The following is a 14,732-nucleotide window of genomic DNA, read 5'->3' on the forward strand; positions in this document are numbered from 1 at the left end:
ATACATTTGTTTTCGAACCGAAAGCTTTTACTAGGCTTGCGTATATCGTGCGGTTCATTCATGAACCAAATGGCCCAAAGGGGGTTTAAATAAAGTATATTAATGTATGTAAATATAAGCAATACTGCATTATACAAATGTGAATACGTAACTTGTTCGTTTTGATTGAGAACTGTAACCGCTTAAAGTTCACTTGAGAAAAGGTGCTTTCCACTGTTTTGTTCATAGTCATGGTCTCCTGGTTGTAACATTTTGTTAAATAATAGTATTTAATTAAGGTAGTATAATTGCGTTATCTGTGATTTACAGAGCTAAATAGTAGCCTATTTACGTGTTACCCGCTCTGCGGAAAGGAGCCGTGACTAGTTCTGCATCGCCCATTAATCATCCGCAAATCTTCTAATGCAGCTCCTCGGTGATCTCCTCGTCATCGGCCTCTTCATCATCAGTAGTCGTCATGCCAGAAGTGCTGCTCATTCCCGTGACAACCGTGCCGCTGGTGGAGGCGGTCACCTGGCGTCCCGCGTTCCAGATGAGATCGAACTCCAAGTCGCACTCCTGCGCAATTTTGTGAACAATGCCGCGATCCAGGAGACCTGAGGCACTCCATGTGCTGTCCCTCACGGTCAGTTCCTTCAAAGCTCTTCCCGCCTCAGAGTAATCCTTGACGTAGACCAGGGCTCGGATCAGCATGGACAAGATATGGGCGTGGCGGATTGGCGGCAGTTCGGGTTTAACTAAGTGCGAAAACAGAAGGGGTTAATGTATGTTGAGCAGATTTTGGGGCAACCACTTACTCAGCATGCTGCGGCAGGATCCAATGACCAGCTGGTGATCGCCCTCTCGCAGCGCCTGCTGGATCTCTAGGATTGCCTTAACGTCCGCCACCGTGCGCTGTAGGTTGTTGTAGACGTGCTGGGCGTGGCTGAGCTTCTCCAAGCACTTGGCGGCTTCCTGCATGGCGGTTAGAGCCTTGCCGTAGTCCTGGAACTCCTCAATTTCGATCTGGGCGCAGATGGCGTAGAAGTTGGCCAGCGAATCGAAGGCCTGGCCCTTTGTGTAAAATGTTACAATGTGCTTGAGCACTTGGGGATCCGATTGCCAGTCCAATGCCTGGAGATAATTCGCAGCCATGATGTAGACCTCACGTTGTCGCGACATATTAGCAAAGAAAATAATTTTGTCGGTGTTGCCCGATTTCAAAAGACTCTTCATGGCCCGAATTTTGTCGCCAGCCTGGGTGAACTTCTTGGTGGCACTGTGGTAGTCGCCCTGCTGCTGCAAGAGTTCGCCCAGCTGCACCAGAATGTGGACTCGAGTCGCCTCCTCGAACTCCCCCTTCTCGGGAGTCAGCATCTCGGACAATTCTTCCGTGACGGGCACGCCCTTCTCAGAACATATGCCCAAGGCTCTCTCCAGATGCCTGGTCTTGGCCAGCAGATGGACAGCCTTCTGAAATTGCTCGATGCTGCAGAAGAAATCCGCACAGCGGTTGATCAACTCGGCATCGGAATCGGGCGCCAGGTCGGAGGCAATAATTTCCAGTATCTCTGGCTGCTGAGACTCAAATGCCATCTCGAGGGCTTTGTGCAGCATCCCAGCCCGATGGTAAAGTTCAACGGCGTGCTTGAAGTTTCCGCACTCTTCGAAGTAAGCAGCCGCAATGGCCTTATCCCTCTGCCTTGAGGAGCTGGCCACCGTCCAAAGTTCCTCCTGGAAGTCGTTCTCCTTGCAGATGCGGATCGCATTGCTGAAGGTCTGGGCACGCGTGAAGAACATGATGGCCTCCTGGAACTTGCCCACGTTCTCGTAATGCCTCGCCAAGTGATAGCAGGCCGCCCGATCCCCCGACTGCCTGGCAATCGCGTCTGCCTTGGAGATCTTACCTAGGTAGCAAAGTATCTTAACCTTGAAAAGAAGAGGATGTCAGCGTTTCGTGGTATCCTAGAGCTTTACTAATTTACCTGCGAGAACCAGTCCTCCGCCTTGTGGTAGACAGCCAGAGCAGCATCCATGTCGCCGGAGCTTTCGATATACTGGCCCCACCACTTAAGCAGCTTGGGATCGCTGGTGGTCTGGATGTAGCGCTTCATGGCGCCGGGATTTTCCATAAGCAGCTGGGTGATGTTTTGCGCCGGATTCTGGGTCTTTTCAAAGTACTCCAGAGCTCCCTTGATGTCACCCCTCTCTCGCAACTCCTGCGCCTTTTGATAGTAGGTGTGCTTCAGGTGAATCCGATCCTCGGTCTCGGCGAGCTCTACTGCCTCATCCAAGTCCCCAATGGACTGGAGCAGCTTGTTGAGCAAATCGAAACGCTTGCACCGCCGATAAAGATCCTTGGCTTCCTCAATCATTCCGAGTTCGATCGCCAAAACAGCCACCTTGGCCTCCGTCTCCAGATAGTCATCTTCAATGGCTTGCCGTAGGGCTCGAACGGAGCGGGCCTGCTCCAAGTGGCCCATGCACACCTTGGCCACGTCCAAGCGATTTGTGTGCACGCACATCTTAGCGAGATTCGTCCAGATCACTTTCGATTGAATCGAGCGAATGCTGCGATAAGCCATGTCCATATTTCCCTCTGCCACATAGAGACTGAAGTTCAGGACTTGCTTCCTCGTAACTGGATTGCATTGCTGTAGGTCCACGAAGTCCTGAAGAGGTTGCTCCTCCATCGTATTGATCCTCAGCCGGCTCACGTTGGGTACACAAAGGTTCAGTAACTGGGAGCCTGGGCTCATGGCCTGTGTTTCAAGGACATTCAGACAGCCTTTCTCGGAATAAAATAAAAGGATGACTTTTGACTGCACAAAATGACTGGGTTGAAAGGAGTTCTTTTGGGGCAGGGTCTTCTGGATCATGGACTTGACTTCTGTAGCCAAGAGACGAGGTTCCTCTGCATCCCAAAAAATCCGAATCGGCAGACTTGTTGAAGACTCCTTCTTGGAGTTGGTTTCCTGCTCCAGCAGTCCGTACTTAAGAAGATTACTGCGCTCAAAGTCCCAGCAGAATAAAGTGGATATAGGGGTAAAATTGCTACTGGCTATCACCATGGCCAAGTGGCTGCCCGAGCTGTTGCACTTAACCAGAATGAACTCCCCGAAGTCGTCGAAAATGTCGTGACCGGATTTGCTGGGAAAGAGCAGCTTGGGATCGTGCCTAGACACATCGTAAGCTTTCACATATCCATTCATGGTAAATACCGACAGATAGCAGCCGCTCAAATCCATGCCGATAATCTTTCCCTCAATATCGCTGGCTTGCATGCGGTGCAGCACCACTCCTCCCACGGAGTAAACAAAAATGTCACTGCTGCCCAGACAAAATATGTTCTGGTTGAACAGATTCAAGGATAAACATTCGGCAGGAAACGTCTGTAGAAGTTTAAGGCTTAACGGAGTGGCGGTAGATTCCGTGGTGGGGGAGGTGCCCTCCACTGTCTGCAGGATCTCATCAAACTCATCCAGGCTCTTCTCCACTTTCTGCAGGCTATAGGACGATATGCTCCTGCCATTGCTCATCACTAAACTCAGTTCACTCAAAGCCATGGCAGTCACCGCAAATTCGGACTGAACAGTGGTCTCCCGACCGCTGCAGTGCGTCAATTGTACTGATTTGGCTGACCTCTGCACCGCCCAGAGTTCTCGAGTATGAACGGCGAGTAGAGGTTGCTCCTTTAGCATGAAAACATTGGAGAGACAGTTGACCAGCATGCAGGGCTTGGCAAGCTCATTGTATCCCCACTCGCAGCTGCGGATGGCTCCTCTCACAGAAGATATGTTCGTCAGCTGCCAGGCATCTTCAGGAGCACCGACTAGTCTGCTGCCGCTCCTCTTCCAGGTGTACACATTCCCCTGAGATGTTCCCGCACACAGGGTCTGTCCCGTGGAGCTATATGCCAAGCAGGTGAAAATTTCTCCGTTCATCTGGCTGTATTTTGGTGTCTTGCGAAGCACACTGCTGCTCTCGCTGCTGTCATGGCTGAAGAATTGGTTGGACGAGGACATGGTGCCATTACTTAAAGTGGTCATGGATGAGCCTGGCTGGTTGCCACTGGGTAGATCCATTTTCAATAGGTAGTTATCGCTTCTCTCGATGTCCCAAATGCGGACGAAAAAATCGCCTGAAGATGAGACTGCAATGTAGCACAGAAGTGGAAAATCGGATAATATAACCCACCTGTTATTATGGCCAGAGAGTTTCCAGACCACGCGATGCCTCCCTGGCGACCTCCTCCACGTCCGCTCATTTTCACACGATCCAGCTCAGTGAGGATGCCCGTGGATTCCACCAAGAACAGAGTGACAGTCAAGTCCTCCATCAGGCAAATGACGGCGTCCCTAGAATGGAAAAAAGTCGGGGCTTAGGTAAATATTTGCCTCTCTAACCTTAGCAGCACATTACTTTTTTGGATGCCACAACATCTGGACAATGGGAGGTAGGGAGCCGCACTTCATCACCTCGACACAGGCGCCTCCTTGGTTGATGTAGTACACCACTCCTCCTTGGGTGCAAGCGTAAAAGCAGTGGTTGTCCCTCACACCCGAGTGCGTCATGCTGCGGGCTGCTGTGCGTGGTCGCCAATTGGTCAGGGTGTCCAGGGCATTTTCATCGCCTGCCACTGCAGCCTTGGCCAGACTGGCCATCTCCTCGCGCACCTCGCTCTCCACCGTTAGGCGGAAGCAGATCAGCAGCAACACCTCTCGCAAATCGTGGGAGAACATGGTCAGAAACTGGTACTGCCCATCGCAGCGCCATCCTGTGACCAGGCCCATGGCATCCGCCGTGACCATCCGCCCGCCCTGCTCGCTGAACTGCAGCAGGACGATGGCCGCCTTGTGAGGTGCGTTCACGCTGGCAAACTCCCTGTGTCCCGCGAACCACACATGGATGTCCCCGTGCTCCCAACCGCTGGCCAGGAGCGCCTTCTCCGGATGCCAGCATAGTGCAGTCGCCTGCGAAGTGGCGTGCACCGGATACGTCACATCCCGCTGAGGCTCACCCTGCAAGCGAGATTCCGGATTATATACGTTCCGATTCTTGGCAGGGTCTGCTAGAATAGAGTCTTCGACTCAAAGTACTCACGGTATCAGCAAAAATGGTCACGGAACCGCCTCTTTCGGGACTAAAAGAGGCCACTGCGAAGAGCGGTTCACTGGGATGCCAGCTGCTGATGGTGCTGACTGCATCCGAGTCCAGGAACTCGATTTTCGTGTCAAAGTAGAGTGTCATCACGCAGGTTTACCGCCTTTAGTGGATGCACTTTTTCGGCAGGAGCCAAAACAGAAGAAAATGTGTTTGTCTAGCAACGGTTGTCATGGTTTCTAATTGGTAATGGATTTCCAGAATACAAAGAAGTTCAAATATATAAAATAGTTTTATTTCACCATTTATTCACTTACCGACAAATAACTCTTTGCTTTATGAGTTATTAACGTATCAGGCGGCAAATACGGTTCTCAAAACACAAAGTTCTAATTTTCAAAAAATAACGGGCTTTGTTAAATCTGATAGTCTACAGGGTGATTCCGGCACCTAAGAACGAAGATGTCAAATAATTTCGAAATAGATAAAATTACAATAATTACTTCATAGATCGACCAAATTACTCATTTATTGCGTCATTTGGGAATCAATTGATAAGCATTGTGCTTTTCTCCTACACATGTGACAAGCAGCTATGGACGACTTTGGTAATGACTTTGCGACTTCGCCAAAAAGCCAGATATGAACATCATATGTATGCCCCATAAAACAGATAGATAGCACGTAAAAATCAATAGCATACGATTGTATAAATAAACGTTTCAAGTTGCTTTCCACATACTAGCTAGTTAGAATCTAGCCGAATTGACATCGCTGGAGCTTACCCACACACTCATACGTCGCGTATTCGCACCGTTAACATGCAATACTCGTGCAATCGAATGAAATCACCGGCAAACAAAACAGTGAAACCAGAAGGTTCGCCACTACTGCGCCTCATTTGCAGTGCGAACTCCAAAAATGGCTGATCGTCCGTGTGCTGGAAACATTCTCCGTATCGCCGGGGCCGTAATCCTGCCCAATCTGGGCGGAATTTACAACGGGCGTCTGACCAGGCAGCACCTCCAGACCTGGTACGCAAACCTGAAGTTCCCGTCCTTTAAGCCGCCCAACGCCGTGTTTGCTCCGATGTGGGTCTCCCTGTACGCCGGAATGGGCTACGGCTCCTACCTGGTGTGGCGGGATGGCGGAGGATTCGCTGGCGAGGCGGCCAAACTGCCCCTGATCGCGTACGGCACCCAGTTGGCCTTGAACTGGGCGTGGACTCCCATCTTCTTCGGGCAGCACAACATCAAGGGCGTGAGTACTGCCGATATCACCGAACCTGGGTGTTATGTCTAATCCACTTCATCCGCCAGGGCCTTATTGACATAGTCGCGCTGACGGCAGCCGCGTCCGCCTGCGGTGTATTATTCTACCGTGTGAACAAGACCGCTGGATTGCTCTTCGTACCCTACGTAGCCTGGCTGGGATTCGCGACTGCTCTGAATTACGCCATCTGGAAACTGAACCCGGAGAAGGAGGAGGCGCCCAAGGATGAGGAGAAGCCCTCGAGCAGCCACGCTAAGTCTAGTTAGGCCCAGGATGGGCGTAAATCAAGTAGTTTTGGATTTTGGTCGCGCAATTTGCAGAGCTTTACGTCCTATCGAAGCAGGGCTGGGCTAGTTGAAAAAGATATCGATAAGCAGGGCCTTAGTGGCGGTAAATTCAAAGTATAAAATGTTGTCGCACGTTCAAAAATTCGCTATCATTTGTTATTATATGTTAAAATAAACAATCGTATTATTCAAATCATAATTTTATTCAAAAATGTAAAGGCCACAATTTATAAAACAGCTGTTAGTACCCGGGTTCATAAGACACTACCGAAGGCGAAAATGGGTTCTGAAAATGCGTGTGAGAGTTTGAAATGCAAGGGAGCCGATTAAAAAAGAGATTGAAGGAGAATCAGTTAGGACCCCCAGAAGCGGGAGCAGGATTGGGAGGAGTTCCAGCCTTCGGGGAGGTGGCTTTTGGAGAGGCGGCCGATTTCGGGGACGGTGTGGCCTTCGGGGCGTTCGCCGCTGGCTTCTGTTGCCCTCCAGTTGGTCCCGTTTGCTTTGGAGGAGAGGCTTTGTTTGCAGCTTTGCCCTGTTGCTGTGGATTTGCCTGATTGGCGGGCGCCTTTGGAGGAGCAGCACCGAGTTTTGGAGTAGCCTGTGCTGGCTTTGGAGCAAGTGATGGCTTGGCATTGGCATTGGGGTTCGGCTGTTTCGGCACGGCCTTGTTCCCTCCTGGTCCAGCTGATCCCCCTGCTCCTCCTGGTGGCTGCTTGTGCGCCTGCTGTGGCTTGTTGGATGGTTGTTGCTGTTTTGGCTTCGGTCCTGCCTCCTGCTTCTTGACGCTCGCTTGGGGAGCCGCCGCCTGTTTCTGAGGCGGAGTAGCTGCAGCGGGCGATGGAGGAGTCACCGTGGCGGGAGATGGTGGGGTCACTGCCGCTGCAGATGGTGGCACGGATGTGGGAGTCGTGGGCGGCGTGGAGGGAGCCAAAGGAGATGGCGCCTCAACAGGAGTGGCAGGCGCCAACGGAATTGGGGCCGTCACTGGTTTAGTGGGTGGTGGTGATTCCTTCTTGGCTGCAGCCTTCGGATCTTCAATTGCCTTTGGCGCATCCACTGGCTTTTCAGAAGGGAGTGCAGCTGGACCTTGAGGTTGTGGAGGTGCCTGAGAAACGTTGCTGACTTCAGGTGCTGGCGTTTTAATAACTTCTGCAACTGGAACTTTAGCTACTTCTGCTGGTGGTGCATCCTGTTTAGATGGTGGTGGTGGAGTCTTTTGTTGTGGCGGTGAATCCTGTTTAGGAACACCCTTTGGTGGAGAATCCTGTTTGGTAACACCCTTTGGTGGTGAATCCTGCTTGGGAACAGCCTTTGGTGGGGAGTCTTGCTTGGGAGCACTCTTAGGCGCTGAATCCTGTTTGGGAGCACTCTGTGGTGGTGATTCCGGTTTGGGAGCACTCTGTGGTGGTGATTCCTGTTTGGGAGCACTCTGCGGTGGTGATTCCTGTTTGGGAGCACTCTGTGGTGGTGATTGCTGTTTTGGAGCATTCTTGGGTGGAGTACCCTGCTTGGGTGCGGCCTTTGGAGGTGAGTCCTGTTTGAGAGCACTCTTGGGCTCAGCAGTGGTGACTGGTGATGGTGCAGTTGTAGTAATTGCTGCCTCCACCTTGGCTGGAGAAGACGAATCCTTTTTCTGTTGCTCAGCTTTGGGAGCGGCAGCTGTTTCAATGGCTGGTTTCTCTGCAAGACTTCCCTGCTTCGCGGGCTCTGAAGCCACAATCTGGGCGAGAGTCTGGACAGCAGGAGGAGTGGGCGCCTTTCCCGAAGTCTGGGCAGGACCGGACTTCTGGGGTTCTGGTGTTGCAACTGCTGGTTTAGCTGCACTTCCTTCTGCAGTGGGTTTTTGTAGCTGGGTGTTCACATCTACTTGTTTCTGATTTGGTTTTGGCTGTTCCACCTTGGGCTCTTTGGTTTTGGACTGATCAATGGGTTTCGCCTTTTCCACCTGCTTCTCTGCCGGCTTAGGTTCTACTTTCTGGTCAGTGGGTTTGACCTCAGCGGGTTTGGGCTGCTCCGCCTTTTGAATCGCAACGTTGGCTTCGATCTTCTGGTCAACAGCAAGCACTTGATCCTTTTTCAGCTCTACTGCGGGCTTTGGAAGATTCTGCTTGGGAGCATCTGCAGCTTGTGCTATTTCCTTGTTGGTCTGGGGGGCAGGCTGACCTTTGGCCTGATCCTTGCCTTTATTTGGCTTGTCCTTGTTGCCCTGTGGATCACTCTTCTTGTTATTCTTGGCCTGCCCCTTCTTATTTTCCTGTTTCTCTTTGGGTATCTCACTGGGTTTGGTAGACTCCGGGACCTTCGGTGTCTGCTTCTGGTCCTTCTTGGGCTGCTGCTGTTGCTTCTCCTTTGGCTTACTCTGCACAGCTTCCTTAGGCTCCTGTACTGGCTGCTTGGTCGCCTCCACCTTGGCCACCTCATCAAAATCGCCCACGAGCAAGGGAACATCGTCATCCTCCTCCGCTGGGACAGGTCCTTCCCCGCTGCCTGGCGCTCCCTTCTGGTTGTTCATGGCATTGGCATACATCCGCAGCTGGACGACCGTTTCCTGGCCCAGCTGGGGCAGGATGTCCGGCAGCATTTCGACCACCTTCCGGGTTTCGCCGTGACCCGTGACCGCAAAGGTGTTGGCCGACAGAGAGGCCTGCGCCTTTGGATTGTTGAAGTGAATCACGGTCAGGTCGTCCTTGATTATGTTGACCTCCTCGATGCCCGGGATGGTGCTGACCGACAGCTTCTTGAGGGAGCTCTGCAGCTTCTTATCGTCGGTGGCCGCCGTCTGGTGCATGACCTTCTTCTTCCGCCGGGGCGTGCCCTTGCCGCCGATCCGGACCTGGGCCTGCAGACGCTTCAGCTTCTCCACATTCATGTTGAAATCTGGTCGGGGAGAAGGATTCGTTCGTTAGCTACCGCATGTACATATATTACATAAAATGGCCAAGAAGTCACCTCACTTTTGGCCAGCTACAGAGACACGATGTGCAACTCCACGGCCGAAATCACGAATGCAGTGGACGGGCCCACCGCCAGCAGAACCACCCGAATCCAACAAATCCATCGCAGCAGCAGCAGCGCTGCTTTTATTAATATCGTGCGGCCTGCTCTTTTTTTCGCAAATTTTTGTGTGTTTTCGCAGGCGAGTCGGGGAAAAAACAAGAAAAATGTCGCCCCAGTGCTTAAAAATAGCTCCACATTTCCTATGCCGATGCCTTTGGTCCGCCTTGCTTCAGTTTAGTTTGTGCGAATTCTCGGCATGAGGCGATGCCCAAGCGGCTGTTGAACCGCAGACGCCTCTCGGGATGGGATGCGGATGGGAGTGGGATGGGTCCGATGATGGTACATGGGATGGGGATGGGAATGGATGGGTCCCCAAAATAGAATGCGAACTTTTCTCCTGGCTGTTGCGGTCGCAAAATCACTTGCTATGTGGGATGTTTGATAAGAGAGAATAATAAATTCAGAAATGCATTGCAAGCTATGTATATCCATTGTTGTCAATCAATAAAATTATTTACGTAGTGTTCACTTTTCATATACGGTTTCAGAATAATTTGAACAGGATGTGAACAAAATATATACGTTCTTGATGCCGTATTTAAAAAAAAAATCTCTTTTATTATTTGGTCTTAGCAACTTCAAAAAAATGAAGCAACCAGAATAAAGAATTAGATATTCTGACAACTAACCATTTTGGTTTTAACTATGGGACTGATGCGCGTTTTAACCGAGTAATCTTAGGTATATAGATAAATAACCCATCATATTTGATGATCTCTGTTGCTAAATAATGTTTTTGGATCCCCGCTAGGATGAATTCAGGTCCCTACAGTAGGGAGATAATTTAAATGTCCGCGGTCGAGTTGAAACCGATAAATACCTATCGAACGCCAAAGTCGTTATCGAAAGTAAATTCAAGGAGCTCTTCTTGGTTCAGCTAGAAACTAGCTATAAAAAACGGTCACGTTGTGCAGCACCGTAGGATCAGCAGGCGTGCGTTTGACTTGTTTTGATTTGATTTCGATGTTGCTCCGGAGATGTTTCCTGCTCCCGTTTCCCGCCGTGCGGTTGGTCCGCCGGAGTCTGCACCGCCAGCATGACCATATTGTGCTGCACCCCGAGATCCGGCAAGCGTTGCAGCTGCAGAAGCCGGTGGTGGCCCTTGAATCCACGATCATTACGCATGGGATGCCAATGCCAGAGAATGTCGTTACGGCGCTGGCGGTGGAGGAGCAAGTTCGTCAAAATGGGGCCATTCCCGCCACCATCGGCATTCTGGACGGACGCATCAAGGTCGGCCTAACTCGTGAGGAGCTCACTACCCTAGCCGAAAAGCCCAGGGATCAGGTAATAAAGTGCTCCCGTCGAGATCTGCCCTTTGTGGTGTCCAGGAGACAGAGTGGTGGAACCACCGTGGCTGCCACAATGATCATCGCCCATCGTGTAGGCATCCGCGTGTTTGCCACTGGTGGAATTGGCGGGGTCCATCGCGATGGCCACGAATCCCTGGACGTGTCTGCCGATCTAACCGAACTGGGACGCACTCCGGTGGCCGTGGTATGCAGCGGTGTCAAATCCATCCTGGACATTCCGCGAACGCTGGAGTACTTGGAGACGCAGGGCGTGTGTGTGGCCAGTTTCGACAGTCCTGGTGGCGTCTTCCCAGATTTCTACACACGGGACAGTGGCTGCACAGTGCCTTATAACCTTAAGAGTGCCCAGGAGGCAGCAGAGCTGTTGCGATCTTGGCGGGAATTGAAAATGGAATCAGGCCTGGTAATTGGAGTGCCCATCCCGGAAGAGTTTGCTGCAGATAAATTTAAAATCGAGAAGGCCATAAAAGAAGCAACTGCCCAAGCCAAGGCCCAGGGAATTTCCGGCAAGGAAGTAACTCCATTCTTGCTGGCCGCCATAGCCAAAATTACAGAAGGAAGGAGTCTTAAGTCTAACATAGCTCTGATCAAAAACAATGCCAAGGTGGCTGCTCGAATTGCGGCATCGCTTTGCGACGTGTCCGCAAAACTGGAAAACCCAGTCCGAAAAGCAATCGATAAAAAACCCCTGGTTGTGGGAGCATCCATCCTGGACCTTTCTTTTAAGGTAGACGACCAGAAACGGGACATGAAGCTTGATGGGGCCACGTACTCCGCGGTAGCTAAACAGGCGGCTGGAGGAGTGGGTCGGAACATTGCCGAGGGCATATACAAGCTGTACGGCGATGTGAACTTCATTTCAGCCGTGGGAAATGACCAGATGGGACAAACGTTGCTTCAGATGATGCCAAAGGCGCTCCAGCGGGGCCTTATTGTGGCAGACAACCATAACACCTCATTGTGCTCTCTAATCTTCGATAAATTTGGAGACTGCAAGCTGATTCTGGGCAACATGGAAATTCACCAGAGCATTACGGCCGAGACACTTCAAGCGCACCACCAACTCTTTCGAGAAGCTCCTCTCATCGTCATGGACAGCAACATATCGGAGCAGGCGATGGCCAGCATTCTGCAACAGGCGCAAATCAACAAGATTCCAGTCTTCTTCGAGCCCACGGATATGTTCATAGCCGGGAAACCGTTCAAACTGCTGCCGGAGTTGACAAAGAATATACGCCTGATCAAACCGAATCTGCAGGAGTTGAAAACAATTACGGAGGCAATTACTGGCGAAACTGTCACATGGAATCCAGATACCAAGCAGCCGCAAGCGGAACTTGTGCACCAAGCAAAGTCCTTAATCAAAAAAATCGACTGCCACTTCAACTGCATCATAGCTACGCTGAGTGACCACGGGGTGCTACTCAGCTATCGAGGGGATGCGGAACACGATGCTAGGTTGCTCCTGGATGTAAGCAAGACCACACCGCCACACTGTACTCGCTTCTATCCCGCTCCTATGGTTCACAATATTGTCAATGTCTCCGGAGCGGGCGATAGTTTCTGCGCGGGCTTCATCACTGCCCTTCTGCGGGGGCGAACCCTGGACGAGTGCATTGCCGGCGGTTTTGTAGCCGCGGAAAAGGCCCTACAGTCCGAATCCGCAGTTCCCACAACTTACTTCTCGAATCAAGAATCCTTTGAGAGTCGCTACAAGCAAACTGCTAGGATCATCCAACAGCAGAGCGTATAGATGGTACTTTGATGACCAAAAAGAACGAAGGCATTTACTCAGGACGTTTTACTTTATTCCTTAGTATTTTCTTACCGTGTACAAGATAACGATTTGTTAGTAAGCCCACCTGAAAGATACAATTAAAGTGTATATTGTTAAAGTTAATCGCGTTATTCAAACTTACAGCTTTATAACTTTGTCCTTGCCACCAGAGGCAACTCTGGAGCCATCGGGCGCCCAGTCCACTCCAAACACCTCATCCGCATGCCCAGGCAGCTCCTGTGCCAGTTTCTTGGTCTGTACACTCCATACTAAGTGAGAAGATTTGTATTAGCTTGGGCCAGAAAACGAAAACTAGGTGCTTACCTTTCAGTGTTGAATCTTTGCTACCGGAAACAATCAAGCGGGAGTCCGCAGACCAGGCAACCGTGTAAACAGCCTGCACATGACCCCGGAAGGTGGCCATGTACTGACCATCGCTGGCCCGCCACAGACGCACGGACTTGTCGAACGAAGCAGACGCAATCAGCTTTACATCCGGCGAATATTTCACATCATTGACCACGTTTTGGTGGCCTGTCATGCGCTCAACGCACTTGTTCTGGTTGTTCCGCCACAGATAGAGGGTGTTGTCATCCGAACAGGAAACCAGGGATTCCACCTCATCAGGGCACACGGCCTGGTAGCGCTTCAAGGCAGATTCCTGCAGTTCTTCAGCTGTAAAACCGTGTTTTTATGGTATATAGCAATATGGAGTAAACAAAGTCTTACTGCTCAAGCTGAGGTGGCTCTTGGAGCGATCCTTCACCGGATGGAATGGTCCAGTGCGGAGAACGTAGTCGGTGCTCAGTGCAATGTTGTTAACCCAGTGAGCGTGGCCAGAGAATGTCCGGCACAAGATTCCGTCAGCAGCTCGCCACATTTTCACAGTGCGATCTTTGGAGGAGGTGTAAATAAGGCCCGCTCCCCCCCATCTCACTGCTGTCACGGCATTTGTGTGTCCAGCAATGTTCATCAGGCACTGGCCTAGCTTCACGTCCCAAATCCGGCAGTCGCCGTCACCACTAGCAGAAGCAAGTTTCCTGCACTCCGGATCCCGATGATACGGCTCCCAGGCGAGGCAGTTGATGTGTTTCTTGTGCCCACTCAAGGGCCGCCCCTTCTGCTGGCCCGTTTCCGGATCCCAAATAATTATTGAGCCTGCTTTGCAGCCGCTGGCCAACCGTTTGCCATCTGGAGCCCACGATACGCACAGAACCCACTGTTTATGACCTGTGCAGGTGAAATGTGGTGTCTCTGTGTTAAGATCCCATAATCGCACTGTGGTGTCGCCACTTCCACTGGCGAGATGAGCGCCATCCGGACTAAAATTCAGCGAAACCACCGCCTCGGCGTGTCCCGGCATGGAACTTGTGCATCTCGTCACTGGGCGCACTTTAAAAACCGCCTGTGGCTGATACACAATATCGATCACGTTTTCCGTGTCCACTGACGCCAGGTCCAATGTGTCCTCCAGGCTCTTCTTGATCTCATCCTCACCCACGAAGAAGAGATATGGAGTGGCTTCCTCGTTTTTCAGCAGAGCGTTGCAAATCAGACCCAGTTGCTGGGTGGTTATTCCCGCCGGCAGGTCGATTGGCGGACCCGCTTCCTCGCCCGTGTCCGAAATGAGGCGTGCCTGTATCGTCTGGGGCGTAGCCTGCTGCTCCGCGTCCGCATCCTGCATTTTCTGTTTTTTGGCCAACATTCTCGCGGTCAAAACAAAAGTAAACACGTGCCGCGACTTATTCGTTAGTGATGAGCAATCATTTGGTTGCACAGCTGGTCTGGCAGCTATCGATTATTTTGCTTAGCATGTCGACATGAGTTTCGCTTGATATATTAGAGTCTTCTAATTGAATATTTCCTTACAAACTCTGTTTAAAATATTAATGTTTCATATCAAATTTTGCGTTGACTAATATTTTAATGTTTTATATCAAATTT

The 14,732-nt window shown here is 51.1% G+C and overlaps 5 protein-coding genes across 7 annotated transcripts; 2 read left to right on the forward strand and 3 right to left on the reverse strand.

Moving 5' to 3' along the window:
* Positions 1-173: 173 nt before the first annotated feature.
* On the reverse strand, positions 174-5,978 carry LOC120446268 (intraflagellar transport protein 140 homolog). Of its 2 annotated transcripts, none has more exons than XM_039627157.2 (8): positions 5,868-5,978; positions 5,400-5,532; positions 5,083-5,321; positions 4,402-5,000; positions 4,177-4,337; positions 1,965-4,120; positions 798-1,908; positions 174-737 (listed from the first exon to the last, which is right to left on the reverse strand). In XM_039627157.2, exons 3-8 carry the CDS (start codon positions 5,227-5,229, stop codon positions 400-402), a joined length of 4,512 nt encoding a protein of 1,503 aa, XP_039483091.1. In that variant the 5' UTR covers positions 5,230-5,321; positions 5,400-5,532; positions 5,868-5,978; the 3' UTR covers positions 174-399. The 2 variants fall into 2 exon arrangements, with proteins under 2 accessions (XP_039483091.1, XP_039483082.1); XM_039627148.2 differs by lacking the exon at positions 5,868-5,978 and adding an exon at positions 5,586-5,773.
* On the forward strand, positions 5,924-6,834 carry LOC120446292 (translocator protein). Its single transcript, XM_039627189.2, has 2 exons — positions 5,924-6,342; positions 6,402-6,834. Exons 1-2 carry the CDS (start codon positions 6,004-6,006, stop codon positions 6,618-6,620), a joined length of 558 nt encoding a protein of 185 aa, XP_039483123.1. The 5' UTR covers positions 5,924-6,003; the 3' UTR covers positions 6,621-6,834.
* On the reverse strand, positions 6,824-10,116 carry LOC120446280 (pollen-specific leucine-rich repeat extensin-like protein 1). 2 transcript variants are annotated; one of them, XM_039627170.2, is made up of 2 exons: positions 9,591-10,116; positions 6,824-9,518 (listed from the first exon to the last, which is right to left on the reverse strand). In XM_039627170.2, exon 2 carries the CDS (start codon positions 9,508-9,510, stop codon positions 6,991-6,993), a length of 2,520 nt encoding a protein of 839 aa, XP_039483104.1. In that variant the 5' UTR covers positions 9,511-9,518; positions 9,591-10,116; the 3' UTR covers positions 6,824-6,990. The 2 variants fall into 2 exon arrangements, with proteins under 2 accessions (XP_039483104.1, XP_039483112.1); XM_039627178.2 differs by having other exon boundaries at positions 9,596-10,111.
* Positions 10,117-10,597: 481 nt separating this feature from the next.
* LOC120443909 (pseudouridine-metabolizing bifunctional protein C1861.05) lies at positions 10,598-12,911 on the forward strand. Its single transcript, XM_039623336.1, has one exon. It carries the CDS (start codon positions 10,662-10,664, stop codon positions 12,762-12,764), a length of 2,103 nt encoding a protein of 700 aa, XP_039479270.1. The 5' UTR covers positions 10,598-10,661; the 3' UTR covers positions 12,765-12,911.
* LOC120443910 (protein Notchless) lies at positions 12,798-14,587 on the reverse strand. The gene is made up of 4 exons (XM_039623337.2): positions 13,518-14,587; positions 13,113-13,463; positions 12,931-13,057; positions 12,798-12,873 (listed from the first exon to the last, which is right to left on the reverse strand). Exons 1-4 carry the CDS (start codon positions 14,491-14,493, stop codon positions 12,861-12,863), a joined length of 1,467 nt encoding a protein of 488 aa, XP_039479271.1. The 5' UTR covers positions 14,494-14,587; the 3' UTR covers positions 12,798-12,860.
* Between the last annotated feature and the right edge of the window lie 145 nt (positions 14,588-14,732).

The sequence above is a fragment of the Drosophila santomea genome, chromosome 2L, assembly GCF_016746245.2.
Source record: "Drosophila santomea strain STO CAGO 1482 chromosome 2L, Prin_Dsan_1.1, whole genome shotgun sequence".
Taxonomy (NCBI): domain Eukaryota; kingdom Metazoa; phylum Arthropoda; class Insecta; order Diptera; family Drosophilidae; genus Drosophila; species Drosophila santomea.